The sequence below is a fragment of the Tachypleus tridentatus genome, chromosome 11, assembly GCF_004210375.1.
Source record: "Tachypleus tridentatus isolate NWPU-2018 chromosome 11, ASM421037v1, whole genome shotgun sequence".
Classification (NCBI taxonomy): domain Eukaryota; kingdom Metazoa; phylum Arthropoda; class Merostomata; order Xiphosura; family Limulidae; genus Tachypleus; species Tachypleus tridentatus.
The window spans coordinates 56,441,944-56,458,572 of record NC_134835.1 but is presented as its reverse complement, the minus strand read 5'-3'; the positions used below and the strand labels follow the sequence as shown (position 1 = coordinate 56,458,572).

Here is a 16,629-nt window from a genome sequence, read left to right as displayed (position 1 = left end):
AATAATGGGACTGATGACCGTCACCTTATAACGTCCCCACTGCTGAAAGGGCAAGCATGTTTTGTGCGACGGGATTCGAACCCGCGACCCTCAGATTACGAGTCGAGCGCTCTAATCACCTTAACCACCTGACCATGCGGGGCCAATACTTTTAGTTTACGCCTGCCTGCAAAGTCTGAGAGCAAACGGTAATATTCTACATTATCCAGTTACAAGTGAATTACCACTCCTCTTACTCACTTGTAAACAGCTTTTATAGATTGATTTTCATATTTTTGAAGTAATTCTAATAACTATACATACATAACCAAATCTCTATTGCATATAATTTAACGAGTTAAATTATTTTATCAAATGATTTAAACTTTCATTGTCAAAAAATAAAATAAAATATGACCTATAACTTCAGAAAACATATTTGGTTTTATTTGAGCCAAGGTTTTTCCATTACGAGTTCATTGGAGCAAAGAAGATATTTGCTAACTGATTGGGGCTTATGCAAAATATCTCAAAATAATATGAGCCTGTGCAGTAAAAATGATTTTGCCAATTTTGTAGCTGTTCTTCTTCCACAGATTACAGGTGACCCGGCATGGTCAGGTGGTTAAGGCACTCGACTCGTAATTCGAGGGTTGCGGGTTCGAAACTTCGTTACATCAAACATGCTAGCCCTTTCAGCCGTGGGGGCGTTATAAAGTTACGGTCATTCCCACTATTCGCTGGTAAAAGAGTAGCCCAAGAGTTGGCAGTAGGTGATGATGACTAGCTGTCTTTCCTGCTAAATTAGGGACGGCTGGTGCAGGTGGCCCTCGTGTAGCTTTGCGCGAAGTTCAAAACAATCCAAAGATTACGATCTTTAATTTGTTTATTTGGCATGTTATGCACAAATGTTACAGGTTTTTCTCATAAAAACACATTATTAGCACAACTGATTCACTGATATCCGTTATAGTTTACATATATATATATATATATATACAATATACCTTGTTAGTCATTCATTCATGAATAAAAGAAGACAAATGGACTAAACATATAAAACTATACTATAGTAGTTATACAAATGGACTAAACATATAAAACTATATTATAGTAGTTATACAAATGGACTAAACATATAAAACTATATTATAGTAGTTATACAAATTATACGATTACGCGTTTTAACGCAAGGTATTGTTTCAAAATGCATAATTTGTAACTTACTGATACTTTTTTTTTTTAATACATGTCATAATTTATCAATATATATAAAACAATAAATTCTAACGACCAGAGTCAAATGTTCTAGTCTAATCAACAGCACTCACCGTCAACTCTTAGGCTATTCTTAGCTATCTGAATACTGGAATTTGACAGTCACTCTTATAGCGCACCCACGTCGCCAAAATGCGGATAGTTGTTTAGTGGCAATAGGATACGAAACAAATAATCGGATTCACATATCTGAGCTGGCTTACCGTTAGGCTAGGTCTGACTTTGACCAGACCAATCATTCAACCTGTTATTAATTTGCTTAGTAAATAGATGCTTCGTTACATTAAGTAAACAAATGCCTCGGTAGCTATTAGCCTTATATATATAATATTTCTTGGTTAAAGAACAAATGACGAATTTACCGTAAATATTAAAAATTTTGTCATATTCTAACATATATTGATACTTTTATATAATGTATTTTAACTAATCTAATGTTTAATTCGGACGTTCTATTATCTACAAAAAACTTAAGAGATTAACATTTCCTTATATCATTATACATTTCTTTTCAATAAATTGTTAATTCTGTTTACTTTTTATTTTAAAAAAGTCAAAATTGAGATATTTCTTCCTTTCTTATTACAAATTTAACCTTTAAAGTAGTTTATTTTACTCACTATAACTATTTTCTTGTTACAGCTCGCATTTTAATATTCTTTCAAAAATTATTTGGATATCATATTTTCTTGACATCACCCCTCATAAAATCATTAAAAACTAATAATAATATATTTTTTATTATGTTAAAATTTAACAGATCATTTTCATGTTAATTTTCATATTTTTAAACAGATATATATATAAAATTTTGTGCTGATATTGTTATATTCTATCATTTCATATCTCGTGTATTTTTATTTGTTATTTTTTGCAAAGTAGTATGCATTATTGCGTATGTCAGTTGGTTTGTTAAAACTGTAACTTTATTGAAACAAACAGTGAAGTCGTTACGAAATCTAGCAAGAACTAGATAACTGAAAAATCACAAATTTCATAAACGTATCAATCACTCATTACTCTGTCTCTTCTCTTGCAAAATATTTTCAAAAGTGTCCTAAGTTGTTTTTCACTTATGTTTTATATATTGAATTACGAATTTTTTATATTTAGGAAGAGCGGGTGTTACATTAACTTCCGTTATGTGACAATCAGCACGAGTGAATACAACCAGCAAGAATACGAAAGAGAAAGCAAGTAACAGATATTTTTTTATTAAAAATAGGTTACTGAAACAGGCATAGACCAGTTCTTATCCAAAGTTTGCCCATAGTCTCAGATCGGTTTTCAAAATAATTAGGCTCGGTGCAAGTAATTCTCGCTTCTTACTTTCGTTCATTACAGTTTCCACGGCAACAATAATACCCCAGGGAAAGGCGTGAGAGATTGAGCTCGCGAGCCATAAAAGGTTGTTCTATAATTAGAAAATATATTTAACGATTGTGTTTCGTTCTGACGCATTTGCCTTCTATAACAAAAACTATAGACTTTTACTCTGAAGCGAATCCCTCTAGGGCTTCACTACTGAATATTATTCTCATAATCTTACGCACTTCGAGTGGTCATGCCACAACCAGTTACCAAGGGCTATGACCAGAAGACGGAAGCGATGAAACAATATTGTGCTGTTTTTCGAGGTCTATATAAACAGCATAGTCTACAGATTCTATAACACACCTTTCTACAACGTTGAATCAAGTAGTTAAGTTCAACTTGTTCTCTCTATCAACATGCCAAAATACCTGGTAAGTAAAACTACAGTGAGGGGTATCGCGCTCAGTTTGTTATATGTAATATCTTGAGAATGCTAATTGGTAGGCCATATTTGAAATTTCTCAATCTAATATCATGCAGAAGTCGTTTTCTGATAAAAAAAGCACGTAAATTTAGGAATTTCAGAGTAATATTAAAAAGACCTAAGAAATTAAACAGTGTACTTCAAAATTAACTTTACACTAGTTTTATAGTTGAATAGCAAGAAAGAAGCGAACACACACAGAGAAATATCAGTTGATTGTTTAACATGTATCCACGCATTTATGTTTTCTTTTCAAACTTTACCCTAAGTTTTTCTGTAGAAAGGAAGTCCACTTGGTGTACACCAGTATTTTATACCATTTTTACAGATAATATAAAAGACAACTATTTAACATTGTTAATAGGTATAATCGGATAGTAAGATAAAGTACGTTATAAAAGTGAAAGTATTTCATACCATATGATCAGGTTTTACAAGGTGATGTTAAAAACCAAAACGTAATATAGGCAATTAAAGGAATATAATTATTGTTCTGTTTTCTTTCTTTTTTAGTTACTTGTATTTGCCATGATGGCTGTTCTTGCGGTAGCTATGGCTGGTTATGAAGGATCAAGGAATGACGATGATGGAAGTCGAGGCTATAACGATGTTGATGTTATAATTCATCCTATCTATGGCTATGGCTATGGTCATGATGGCTATGGGCAAGGTGGATACGGTAAAAGTATTAGGTATGACCGACGTTACTATGGTCACGAATATGGAAGCGATGCCCATCCAGGATACGGTGGTTATGGTCATCAAGCTTATGGTGGTTATGCTCAACCGGTTCACGGTGGTTATGTCCATCCTGGATACGGTATTTATGACCATCAAGCTTATGGTGGTTATGCTCATCCAGAATATGGTGGTTATGGCCAACAGGGTTACAGTGGTTATGCTCAACCAGAATATGGTGGTTATGGCCAACAGGGTTACAGTGGTTATGCTCAACCAGAATATGGTGGTTATGGCCAACAGGGTTACAGTGGTTATGCTCAACCAGAATATGGTGGTTATGGACAACAGGGTTACAGTGGTTATGCTCAACCAGAATATGGTGGTTATGGCCAACAAGAACATGGTAGACATGGAAAATAAAGAGAGTAGGGACCTCACGTAGAATGTTGACTTTACTAGTCGCAAAGCTCTAGTATATATTGTAAGTAAATTATACACGTATTCTGAAAAACATAATTACTTTATCTCTTGCAGTGTCATTTGTTTAGCATAAAGAAATGTCTTCAAAACAGCTTACAAGTATGAGGTTTTTGGCTGATATATGTATAATAAAAGCTTAAGAAGATGGGTCTTTTTGGCTGATATTTGTATAATAAAAGCTCTTTTTCTAACATCGCGTTATTCCTTTTGCTAAATCAGAGCGTTCATACACACGTTTGTTAAAGGTACACATTCATAGGCGTAACAGTTTTACCGATACTAGATTAGTGTGGGATACTCCATATACGTTGAAGAGTAGTATTGAAGTTATCTTAAATAATAGTTCTTCATTAGGTAATGAACTCCCACAAAGAATGTTTAAGTAGTTGCCACTGCAATTATAAACATCCAATAAACAAAACAGAAAAGATAAGTCATTTCATAAAGCTCAATCTTAAATTCTATATTTGGATTCTTACATTTTAGGAAACGTATAATATAGAAACATTTTGGATTGATGCACTTTCATTTGTCTTTACCAGGTTCAGAGGTAAGTAAAAATGTACTGAAGGTTTACCCTGGACTTAAAGTCTATTCAGGTAGACTATTTTTACTGGGTTCATAGATGAGTAAAAATGTACTAAAGATTTATCCTGGACTTAAAGTCTATTCAGGTAGACTGTTTCATATTACCATAAAATAAACATGAATACTTTATTAATGCAGTCGCGTTTTTACTGTTAAAATCTGAGTTTAAAACAGCCTCTCTCCCCCGAAAGAAACAAGTGTTGTTTTTGTGTTAATAAATGTGTTATGATTGAAATACAAAGATAAATTTTCCCCATTAGCTAACAACGACTCTTCAGTGGCACAGAAGTATGTCTTTAGACTCACAACGTTAGAAACCGGGTTTCGATACCCTTGGTGGGCACAGCACAGATAGCCCTTTGGGTAGCTTTGTGCTTAATTACAAACAAATAAACAAAAGCTGGTAACGTTACAATTTTATAGTGTGTGTACATTAATTAGATATTTCGGTATTTGTTATATTAAAATTTCTGCTTGATAGAGGGATTGAGATAATAATGTCATTAAACGGATGCGTTTATCAGTCACTGCAGATTTGAGAGAGGTAATAAAACACATGTACAGAAGAACCGCTAATGTTGGCAATTTTGAAACGAAAATGATGCGAAATCCAAATGTTTTAAAATCTTAACAATAATTAAGAATAATAATAAAATCATTTTTCTTTTTTTAATCGCCTGAAATTTGACATTTGCTGGCTTTAATAAACAACTTTGAAAACGTAATTCTTTTAGAATCATTTTTCCCTCCTAACTTCTAAGAAAATTTTATTTAAAAATATGAAAAACAACTCTACCCTCCTCCCCTCAGTTTAAAAGAAACGGGATTAATCAAGAATGGATGTTGTGTGTTTTTGCTTAGAGGAAACAATAGGTTTTTATACGTTAGGTAACAAGTAAAAATACTTTGGTATAAAAATGATTGATGATTTATAAAAAAACAAACAATAACTTTTGTGGTGTTAAGCTCTTTGAATAGAGATTTTTTAACGCTAAAAGTAATTCCCCGTGGGTTTAAGAAGTTTGAGGATGTTTTCAGATCTTGCTTTTAGATATCAATTTTACATATGTTATCAGAGTATAAAGGTTGACGATAAGATATTATAAAAATCAGTAATTAGTCAGACTTGATATCTACAGCTTTGTTCAAGAGTAATATGAGCAAAATAGATGTCTGTCACATAATATACGTTCTTATCCAACCATTCTTGTAAAACTGTGCTAAACGAGAATTTTAAACTAATCAGTAGAGCATTATTCTGTTAAAAGAAGAATGATCATTATCGTAGTAACCTGTTAAATAACCACAAGTATATATTGTACCATCCAGTTCAATAAAAATCAACAAACAGTGCGGGGCTCTGTGAGGCAGACTCTTATTTCGTAACACAGAGTTCTATTAAACAAAAACTAACTAGTACTGCGATAACCCGTTAAATAGAGTAAAATCGTTAGTGTAGTATCCTGTAAACAAAAACTAAGTAGTTCAATATTTTGCCTAGAGTAACCGCTGGCGTAATATTCTCTCAAAGACTAAACAGTAGCGAAATATCTGTTGGAACAACGATTAAACAGTAGCATAAAAACCTGTAACATATCTTTTCAGTATCATAGTATCTTGTCAAATAAAGAAGTCTCAGTATGAGAGTCAAAACATTGTCTCACTCTAGAAGTAAGCAGAAACTGTTCATTAAAGCCAAAACATTACTAAGCCTACATTAATTAAAATAATTTGGAAACAGATAAATACCAGTCTTGTACTGTTTTTGTTTGCAATAACCTATTAAACAAAATTCAATCAATAACTCATTATCATTTTAATTGATAACATGTGTCCTGTTAAAAAGTAATAATCAGTGCAATATACTACAAAAATTAATCAGTAGTAAATTATACTTTTAAGCAACGACTTATCAGTTGTGCAGCATGCTGTTAAATAAAGCTAATTAACATTGCCAGTAGCATACTATCCTGTTTAATAAATTTTATCAGTATTACAAAATTCTGTTAAATAAACATTAGTAAGTAGCGCAATGGCCAGTTAAAGAACACACTGATCAGTTTTGCTGTATGCTATTCAGATAAAGAGATAAATCAGTAGTGAAACATATAATTAAACAACACTTAATTAGTAGTTATAGGCACTGTTGAACACTATTTAATCAGTTTGTTGGTAGTTAAGCATGAAGCTATACAAAGGGTTACATTGTTTATGTCCACCACGGATATCAAAACCCTGTTTCTAGAGTTGTGAGTCAGCAGAGATACCGCTGTGTCACCGGAAGGGGGGCTTAATCACTTTGAAGCACGCTGTTAAACGACTTTTAACAATTAGTGAAACATCACGCTCAACAAACTATAACCGCACAGAATATTACACTCATAATTGGTCTTAATTATGAATTAAATGGAATTAGTTTATCATTATTATACAGTAAAACTCACACAATTTCATTAACTGTTGATTCAGAAACATAGAAGAAGATGTCTTTGTTAAAATTTCTTACAAATGACAAACATAATATATATGAAGTGTAAATTATAAGCTCAAAGGAACAAAAAATAATATTATTAGAGCTATGTTAATTTTCAAGAGATGAGGAGAATCAATCACATTTTTCTGTACTCTCAGTTATGTTTTGTACTTAGCGAAACGCTCCTGAAGAAGTTGTAAAGAAAAAACGTTGAGTGCCTAGTTAAAGAACAACAGTTTGGTGTTATACGGTCGTTTATTTCTAGTATTAATTAAAACGTTTTCTATTCATCAGACATCAGTGTTTACTACAGAAACTAAAACTATCTGTGCTCTGCCCACCATGGGTATCGAAACCTGGTTTTTAGTGTTGTAAGTCCCCAGACATTCCGCTGTGCTACTGGGGGGGGGGGGTCCGAGAAAGAGGACATGGATTTTTTTTTTAATCTGAAAAGAAATTTAAAGAAAATTAAAACGCGATCAGGAGGTAAGAGACGTAAATTTAAGAGATGGATTAAAAGAAAGAAACATAATATTAAAGGAAAGATTCAAAACAAACAAAAAGACTGATGAAAGACAAAATATACCAAACTACTAAGGTCGCACAGATGTATTACAACGAGAAGTTTGAAGAAATGTAGAGAGACATCGTTGAAATTCAGAAAATCTGTAATAACAAAATTGAAGAAGACAAGGAGAAATAAGTGACAAAAAGCAGTTAAGAATGAATTGGTAAACTAAAAGACTAAAACACCCACATCTTTTTCTATACCTATTCAAGAATTCCAATCTAAAATACTACTTACTCTAAAATGTAGAAGAGGAAAACCTATTTGGTTTGCATCTATTTCAATCACTACTTGAAGGAATACGTAATTGCATTATTTAGCAGTATTACACTAATTCATTTTCACTTTCATTATTCTATGTAAATTTAACCATTAACTCTTATTCTAACTCCTCCAAGTGACACAGCGGGACGTCTGTGGACTTACAACGCTAGAATCCAGGTTTCGATACCTGTCGTAGAAAGAGCACAGATATCCCATTGTGTAGATTTGTGCTTAATAACAAACAAGTTTATTCTAAAAATTATTTACGAAAACTAAAATCATTGGAAACATTGAACTACACAGTTATTATTAAATCATAAATTTACCAAATTTTGCGCTAATAATTATGCTTAAGTATAATTTGTTTTACGGTTTAAAAAAAAAATTGGAAAAATGTAAGTTAATTTTTTCAGTTACTGAAATAGCGTTAGTAAAATATAATATTGCAGTGACTTAGCCAGATTAATCAAGTGGAGGAAAAATAAGGAATATTCAGCGAGACTTTAATAAATAGTTTGTTAAATTTTAGAGCATCTAGAAACATTTACGTATTTTGCGTTTCATATTTGATTACTAAATCATGTTACCTATAACAAAGTTGAGAATTTGCGCGAAACACCAAATAAGATTTCAATTAATAATTTTACTGTCTTCACATCTTACAGAATTCTTCAAAAATTATTTGATAATGTTCTTCTTGCGAATAAACTGAAAGATGGATATGAAATTTATATTTCCAATTTAAAATTTTGTACGATTAAGTCATGACAATATAAATAAATAAATACTGAATGGATTAATTATTGAAGCTATTTATCTCACCGCGGGAGAGGAATTTTGGGATTATCTAGGGGGCTGAAGATTGTAATGAAGGACTCAGCTCTTTTTGTCCTCTTTCTAGCTACACCAACGAAATTTGGCTTTTTGTTTCAGCTGCTTTTCAATTAGATAATTTGTTTTATCTAATGTTGTTTAAATAAGCTAATGAGGTTTACTTAATCGTATTTCTATTATTATTGTTTAAAAAGCAGGTAGCAAAGCATTTTCTTGTTAATCAGCGGAAAATTGAATAATATATAGTGAGAAGAATAATACGATCTGTTGTCGAAAAGTTGTACTACAATATATATATATAAAAATTACTGATATGCTATAACTTTTTCAGTTTTACCTGATAATTAAAGAAATTCTATAAAAAGGAACGATACATTGTAAGTGTACTACAGAAATATATAATAAAACTGTATATTTCAGTTATTCATGATAAATTGATAACTTTAGCATATGTGGATAAACTATCTTAGTTACAGTTATCAGCAATAGATGGCAGGGTAAACACAATGTGCACTGCAGGTCACAATACCACTCGTCTATCTCGGAAACGAACAACTGCGAAGTCTTTTATCACTTTTTTATTTATTTGACTTTTTATTTTCTCATAATTTAAGTTCTGATTTCTATTAGTTTTATCGTTCTACTAACACATATTTCGAAAATCTGAGTTTCACGAGTTGCGGTTATATGACAAATAAAGCCGAAATTGTTAATATTGCATGCTAACAGCTTTTGGCCGCTGTACGTCTGTCGTGTTTTATCAATTCCAAAATTAAACGAAATTATTTGTTAATAGTGACTTATGGCAGTAAAAACTATTTATCTAAGACGCTGCTTTTACTCTTTCGTGTTTAAAAGCAAACTTAAAACTAGTATAATGATATGTGTTTGTAATCGCACTTGATTTATCACCCATATCATGCTTTAATGTACAGCTTTATTATTACGATGGCAATTGTGTTTCCAGATCTTCAGCTTGGAAAAGAAATGAATATTTCCACTAACAGATATACATGGGACACTTTAATCCATAACAAACACATATACATCTGTGATTATTTTTCTATGAAGTTGCATAAATCGTTTATAAAATGTATTGGTGAGAGAAGATTATTTTCCTATACTAACTAATAACGGTGTTTTTCATTGGAATGAAAAGCTACTTCTGTCATGTCATATATATTTCTATGCATGATTTCCGCTTCGCACTTTTATATTTCACAATCTCTAATGTTATTAAGCTATCCACAAAGTAACTGTTGGAACTGACGTAAGTTTTATCCGTGTGTTTTCTTATATCAAAGACACATCCGGCTATCTGCTGAGTCCACCGATGGGAATCAAGCACCTGATTGTAGGGTTGTAAATCCGTAGAATTACCGCTGTACAAGCGGAAAACAATTTTTATGCGCTATTCGTGAATCATTTCGAAGTAATAACTAAAAGAAAAGCATCTCGTCAACACTACCCGCTGAAATATTTTGTCAAACCAAATATGAACACAAGTACGGCCTCAAAGTGCAAAGTTTGATCTTTGCTGGCAGTAATGGAATGTGTTTTATGGAACATTAGTTCTCATGTCCAATACCAGTAAGAGAACGGAAGCACTTTAGGTAACCTTGGAAAGAAAGTCGAGTTGGTTTGATAGGAGTAGACTAAAATACTAAACACATAATGACCGTATTTTACAGACGGAGAAGTTTGAAAATAGCTTGGCTTGATGTTGTTTTTTTGTTTGTTTGTTTATTTTTTTAATTTCGCACAAAGCTACTCGAGGCCTATCTGCGCTAGCCGTCCCTAATTTAGCAGTGTAAGACTAGAGGGAAGGCAGCTAGTCATCATCACTTACCGCCAACTCTTGGGCTACTGTTTTACCAACGAATAGTGGGATTGACTGTCACATTATAACACCCCCATGGCTGAAAGGGCAAGCATGTTTGATGCAATGGGGATTCGAACCCGCGGCCCTCGGATTACGAGTCGAACGCCTTAACACACTTGGCCATGCTGGGCCATGCTAGACTTCAAATAAAAAGACAATGCACGGCGTGTACCATCTAAATATAACTTGTAAACTATTACAGTGCAAACCAGGACTTGTAAATAAATCTTGTTCATGTAGTGTAGACAATATTTTATTTATTTTAAAACATATATGATCACAGAATGACCATTCTGACGAAATTCTGATGTTATCGAGGTAAGCATAATTAATTGAAGAAGAGAATAAAGCTGATATGCTGAACAACCCTCCGTTATTGAGTGTACTGTTTATAGAAGTCCAGTAATAATTGATATATTTGCTGGTTATACGCTTATGTCTTCTAATTTATACCAAAAAGTGTATAAAAATGTTGAAATGCTCCCTATTTCAGAGTCTTTTTAGCTAAAAGTTCTCAAACATAGTAGTTCCTGTACACCATTGAATAATTTTCAGTTACCATACCAAAAATTATGGTAATCAAACCAGCCAACCATGGATAATGAATTCTTACACACACACAAACACATAATGAATCATATTTATAGTAAAATGTATTTAAAATATTAATTGTTTTTCACATTGTAAGATTTTTCGTTCTCCGAATTTCGAAAATTCCTGTTCCAGATTTCCTGTAATAACCGACCATACAACTTAAGTACAACAACCTAATATCATATTTTATTCATTGTGATATAGTGATACAGTTGGTTAGAAACATCATTGATACACTTTGTTGCATAAAATTTCGACAGTATAAAAGGATGCTTCGAATATGGAAAGAACAGGCAAATATCAACTATATCAGTGTATAATGCAATCCCTTTTATAATAAACTATCTAACGTGTTTGACAACACATAATTAGATAGTTTTGAAAGCTCAAACAGGAAATAGCCTGCTATCTATTAACCCATAAGATGAAGGTGGTTAGTTAATGGCTTTGTCAATTAAATTGCCTATAAAGTTAAGTTTGCTTGCTTGTTTTGAGTTTCGCGAAAAACTACACGGGAACTATCTGCGCAAACCGTCCCCAATTTAGCATCCTTAGACTAGATGGAAGGTATCTCGTTAATTAACGTATGGGTAGATTATAGTTATCTGTATGATTAAGCTGATTAATTTATGTATTGATGGGTTGAGTGAAAATAATGTTGAAATTAAAAGAAATATGTTTATTAACCATATAGTTAAAGAGTTGATCTTCCTTTGGTTTTAAATTGTTTTAGTTTTGACATTGTATGTCATCGTAAGTAAAGCGAAACTAATTTTATTATATAGCATTGTATAATGATTTATCAAAAATGTGTAGTAAGTAGTTTGTTTACAAGACTGTAATTTATTTTTCTACTGGTGATGTGTTACTAAACTGTTGATCTTACATAGTTTAATTTCTTCTGTAGACTCTGAATTAAGGTTTAAGTGATTCCTATAAGAAATAGTTTCAGTGTATTTTGTACATTGTGAAGATTGAAACTACATCCATGGATCGGCGGCATTTTGAAATTTCTTTTAGCTCTAAAGCAGGGAAATATTTTTTTGAATAAACCATACCTAAAGGTGTACAAGATAAGGAAAAATGTAAGGCGATTACTAAAATTATAATTGTTACACGAAAGAATAATTTAACTTAGAGGTAAACTGATCAATTTTGTAATTCCGCCAAAAATATGGTCATAACACAGGCTGTGATAAAAAAAACGGTAGTAACATAAAGTCTTAATAAATGATAACATCACGGAATTATACTCAAGAGTTATAACATAAAATACTTTTCCATTTTAATAACAACTGGTCATGCGTAATAATAATAATAACGACCATTCCTACTAAATTATAACGACACAAAATCACGCTAACTCGTGCCTAATGATACAGAAAACCATTTTACATTGTAACAAAGAAGTAACGGGAAAAATTATTATGGCACTGTAATATCTAGTTATGCTAAATAGAGCAAACAGACAAACGTACTAAATTGTAGTGACTCAAAATCAGGCAAACATTATGAAAACACCCAATTGTATTTAAAATATGCTGTCATTCCAGACTGTGACAACACAAGCCTAAAAAAAACAACGTTTCGTTTTAATAATTTGATGTCAGCAATTAATTAAGTGTTTTTATTATATACAAAAATATATAATGAACATTGTTGTTAGTGTTTTAATAGAAAATTAATTTACACCTCAACAATTCATGAATTACATTAGAAAATAAAAACTAATTACTTTAAGAATCTGTGTGACAGGAAAATTACGACAGATATTTAGTCAGGGTAACTGGAACAAATATGGCCTAGTAATTATGTGCCAGACTGCGAATCGTAGGGTCCGAGGGTCGAGAAGTAGTGGCGGTGAATGCACTTCGTACTTTTAGCTAAACACACATTATAAATGTAATAGACAATCTTGTTACTCAGTTCAAAGAGTCAAACAAAGCCCTTGTGGTGGCGGATTATACTACCTTCCTATCCTCTGGCCAGGAATCTAAACATATAGACGTTTATACCTGAATCTTAGGGCTATCTGACTTGATCATTTAGCAGAACTGAATATAATGTTTATTTGTGTCACACTACAGTCTCCTTCTCTAACAGTCGTCTTTTCTATGACAGGAAGTACGAGTAATGCTACGTTGCTGGTTGTGGCCATTAACATCAACTTCCTAAAATAAACCTCTCTCTCTACGGAGATCCGCAGCCATTTCAGTTCAGTAAAGTAGAAAAGGAACCCAAATGAAGGTACCGAAACACTGTGCTATTTTATTGTACTCTAACAAAAGTTCAATCACGTTTACATTTTGTGGTTTCCGAAATGAAATGTTACAGAGAAACAACGGCTGTTTAACACAGCATATCTAGACGAGATATGATGGAAAAGTTGTAAACGTTTCAGCCTGCTCATGTTGTTAATGTAAATATTTATCATTATAATATTGTTTTGGGTCACCGCCCGATAAAAAGCGCAAGCTAAGGACCCTCGTAGCTAGGTAATGCTGTGCTAAAAACTTGTTTCTGTACGCCTTTTAACTCCTACACGTACGGAATGTTATTTTGAAGTGGTTCTCAAGGTTGCCATAAACCTGCATGTATGACACATAGTACGAAAAGAAAGCGTGCAAAGTATCAGAGCACTTTACAATATACTTAACCTTATCTCTCCCCCAATAGAAAAACAAAACAATATAAAAATGAGTATATCTGGCTAAGATTCAACAACGTTTCATTGAGATAAACATTATCTAGCATTCCTTATCAAAACTGGGCCACATAAGTTATCAAATACATTTCGTTAACCTCGAAATAAATAAATAAAAACCGTAATTTTCATTTCCCTTTGAATTCTAAAATTTTCAATTACGTATTATGATAATGATATACTTAAGTAAACTTTCTTCAAGACAGTTTTCATTAGACGAAGGCGTGTATCAAAAACCAATAATGACCTTCCCGTGCCGGCACTGTCATCGCAAGAACGTGATTTATGGGAAATTTGTTATCGAATTTTTTTATTTTTATTAGATGAAACAGCGTATATAAGAAACTAAAGTTTAGCAACGGTCATATCCAAATCTCAGATCCGAGAACTGAAGACAAAGCTTAAGATGAAATACCTGGTAAGAAATAGCGTACAACTAGCAGTTCTTTCTTCGGTTAAAATACATATAGAAATATCCTATATGTTTACATTCTATATTTAGATATGGTAGTGTTAAAGAATGATTTACTTAAATACTAAAGATTCCATTGTGTGTTCACTCGCTTTATCTGGATAAGGCGATTAAAAGGTGATTTACTTCTACACTGAAAATTCGTTATGTCTAGAAATATCAGAGTATTGTTAATTAATCTTATACCATAAATATTTCCTTTATAATCGCAATTATTGTAGTAAGAAAACATTACAATCATTTTCACAATGTTATTGATTTTTATGTAGTTTCTTTTGTATAGTATTCACAAAGTAAGGTCTACATAGTTAGAGTTTGTTGAATATGTAGTTGTTATTCGATCGGAATGAAATTCCGTATCTCGAATTTATTCTTACGTTTTATATATATCAAATAAGTTAGATATAGAACCTTGGCAAAAATTTAAATTTTGTGTTATTATTTACATTTTATTATTGACATAATTACATCATGTTATTTGCTTTTCGATAGTGTGTTGCTGTCTTTATCGCCCTCGTGGCTTACACCCATGCTGGTCTCCTGGGAGGCTACTATGGTGGCTACGGCGTACCCCACGCAGGTTTTGTTGCTGGACACGCCGCCATCGCACCAGGCTTTGCTGCCCGTAGTTTCCCCGTTGGACGTGCTGCTTCCCATGTGACTCATATCAACCACGGTGGTGTAGGCTTTGGGGGTCTCGGTCATGGATTTGGAGGATTTGGTTATGGACTTGGTCTTGGTTATGGACTGGGTGGTTATGGCTATGGGCTAGGCGGCCTTGGCTATGGAGTCGGTCTCGGTTATGGACTAGGCGGTTTCGGTCACGGTATCGGAGTTGCCAAATTCCACTGAAGGCATAGTAAGAGCTGTATTATTATAAGTGTCTACACACATATCGTGTTTGTGTTCGTATAACATATATTAACCCGAAATAGTTAATATTGTATTTTTACTGAGAGGTTGTATTGTGGCAATATTTTAATAACGTTAACCATTGCTACATAATATAGATTGTTTTACCCTTGTAAAATATACAATTTATGATCGACTTCTTAATAACGAGAGTTATTTGTAGAGTATCACTTAAAGTAAATGGATTCAATAACCAAGTTGAATTTAACCTTTTTGTTAATTCTTTACAATTTCTCACTTTATTACAGATTGTCTGACCTGCTGTGAACTCTGGTGGTACTTCTGTCCGACGTGTAAAATAATAAATTCAAGAGACTAATGTCCCCTTAGATTTTTGGTTAATTCAAGAAGTAAAAAAAATGTATATATAACGTTTATTGAATTGGATTATATATATATTAAAAGCATTTAAAATAGTACTTTTTGCCTCTCTGGATTTTATGAACTGCAGATATAATTTTAAACCGGTTTGTCGTACGTAACGATAATCTACACAGCTCTTATAAGATCTTAGCTTCACATGCTAAACATAGGACACTTAGATATAAATCAGTAACACTGTTCGTGGATGTTAAAGTTATTTTTAAACTTTAGATACAAAAATAAAAGGAAAATCAACGAAGGTCTTAATACTTCGGTTTGTTTGTTTGTAAGGAAGCACGAACATACACAACGGGCTATCTGTGCCATGTCTACCATGAGTATCGAAACCCGGATACAGCGTTGTAAGTCCGCAGACATACTGCGTGGCCGTCTAACAGACACTTATATTACGGACAGTCTCCACTTTATTCATAGAAATAACTTGCAAACTTACAAGTAAATGAACGTTCATTGATTATGAGACAAAAGTAAAAAAATACACACACGCACATAACATAACACAAAGTGTCTTTTCTGCAGAACCTAATTAAAGTACAGTTGCACTGTAAGTTTCCGAAATATCTGCTGAAGAAACAGAGAATAGCCCTGCGATGAACCAAATTCCTAAGATTTAGAAGGAAGTTCTTATTAAGCCAATATTCTCTAGATTCTTTTCACAAAAAGGGTTTCTATGCACCTCGAGTTATTTTGCTCCATTCACAAACAATAGTTTAAAGTTTAAGATAAATTGCATTAAAT

At 32.7% G+C, this 16,629-nt stretch overlaps 2 protein-coding genes across 2 annotated transcripts; both read left to right on the top strand.

Moving 5' to 3' along the window:
• The first annotated feature begins 2,384 nt into the window (after positions 1 to 2,384).
• LOC143232200 (uncharacterized) lies at positions 2,385 to 4,407 on the top strand. Its single transcript, XM_076467349.1, has 2 exons — positions 2,385 to 3,002; positions 3,569 to 4,407. The coding sequence occupies exons 1-2, from the start codon at positions 2,988 to 2,990 to the stop codon at positions 4,154 to 4,156; spliced, it is 603 nt and encodes a 200-aa protein (XP_076323464.1). The 5' UTR covers positions 2,385 to 2,987; the 3' UTR covers positions 4,157 to 4,407.
• A 10,023-nt stretch (positions 4,408 to 14,430) lies between these two features.
• On the top strand, positions 14,431 to 15,926 carry LOC143232199 (uncharacterized). The gene is made up of 3 exons (XM_076467348.1): positions 14,431 to 14,541; positions 15,088 to 15,454; positions 15,756 to 15,926. Exons 1-2 carry the CDS (start codon positions 14,530 to 14,532, stop codon positions 15,445 to 15,447), a joined length of 372 nt encoding a protein of 123 aa, XP_076323463.1. The 5' UTR covers positions 14,431 to 14,529; the 3' UTR covers positions 15,448 to 15,454; positions 15,756 to 15,926.
• Positions 15,927 to 16,629: the final 703 nt, after the last annotated feature.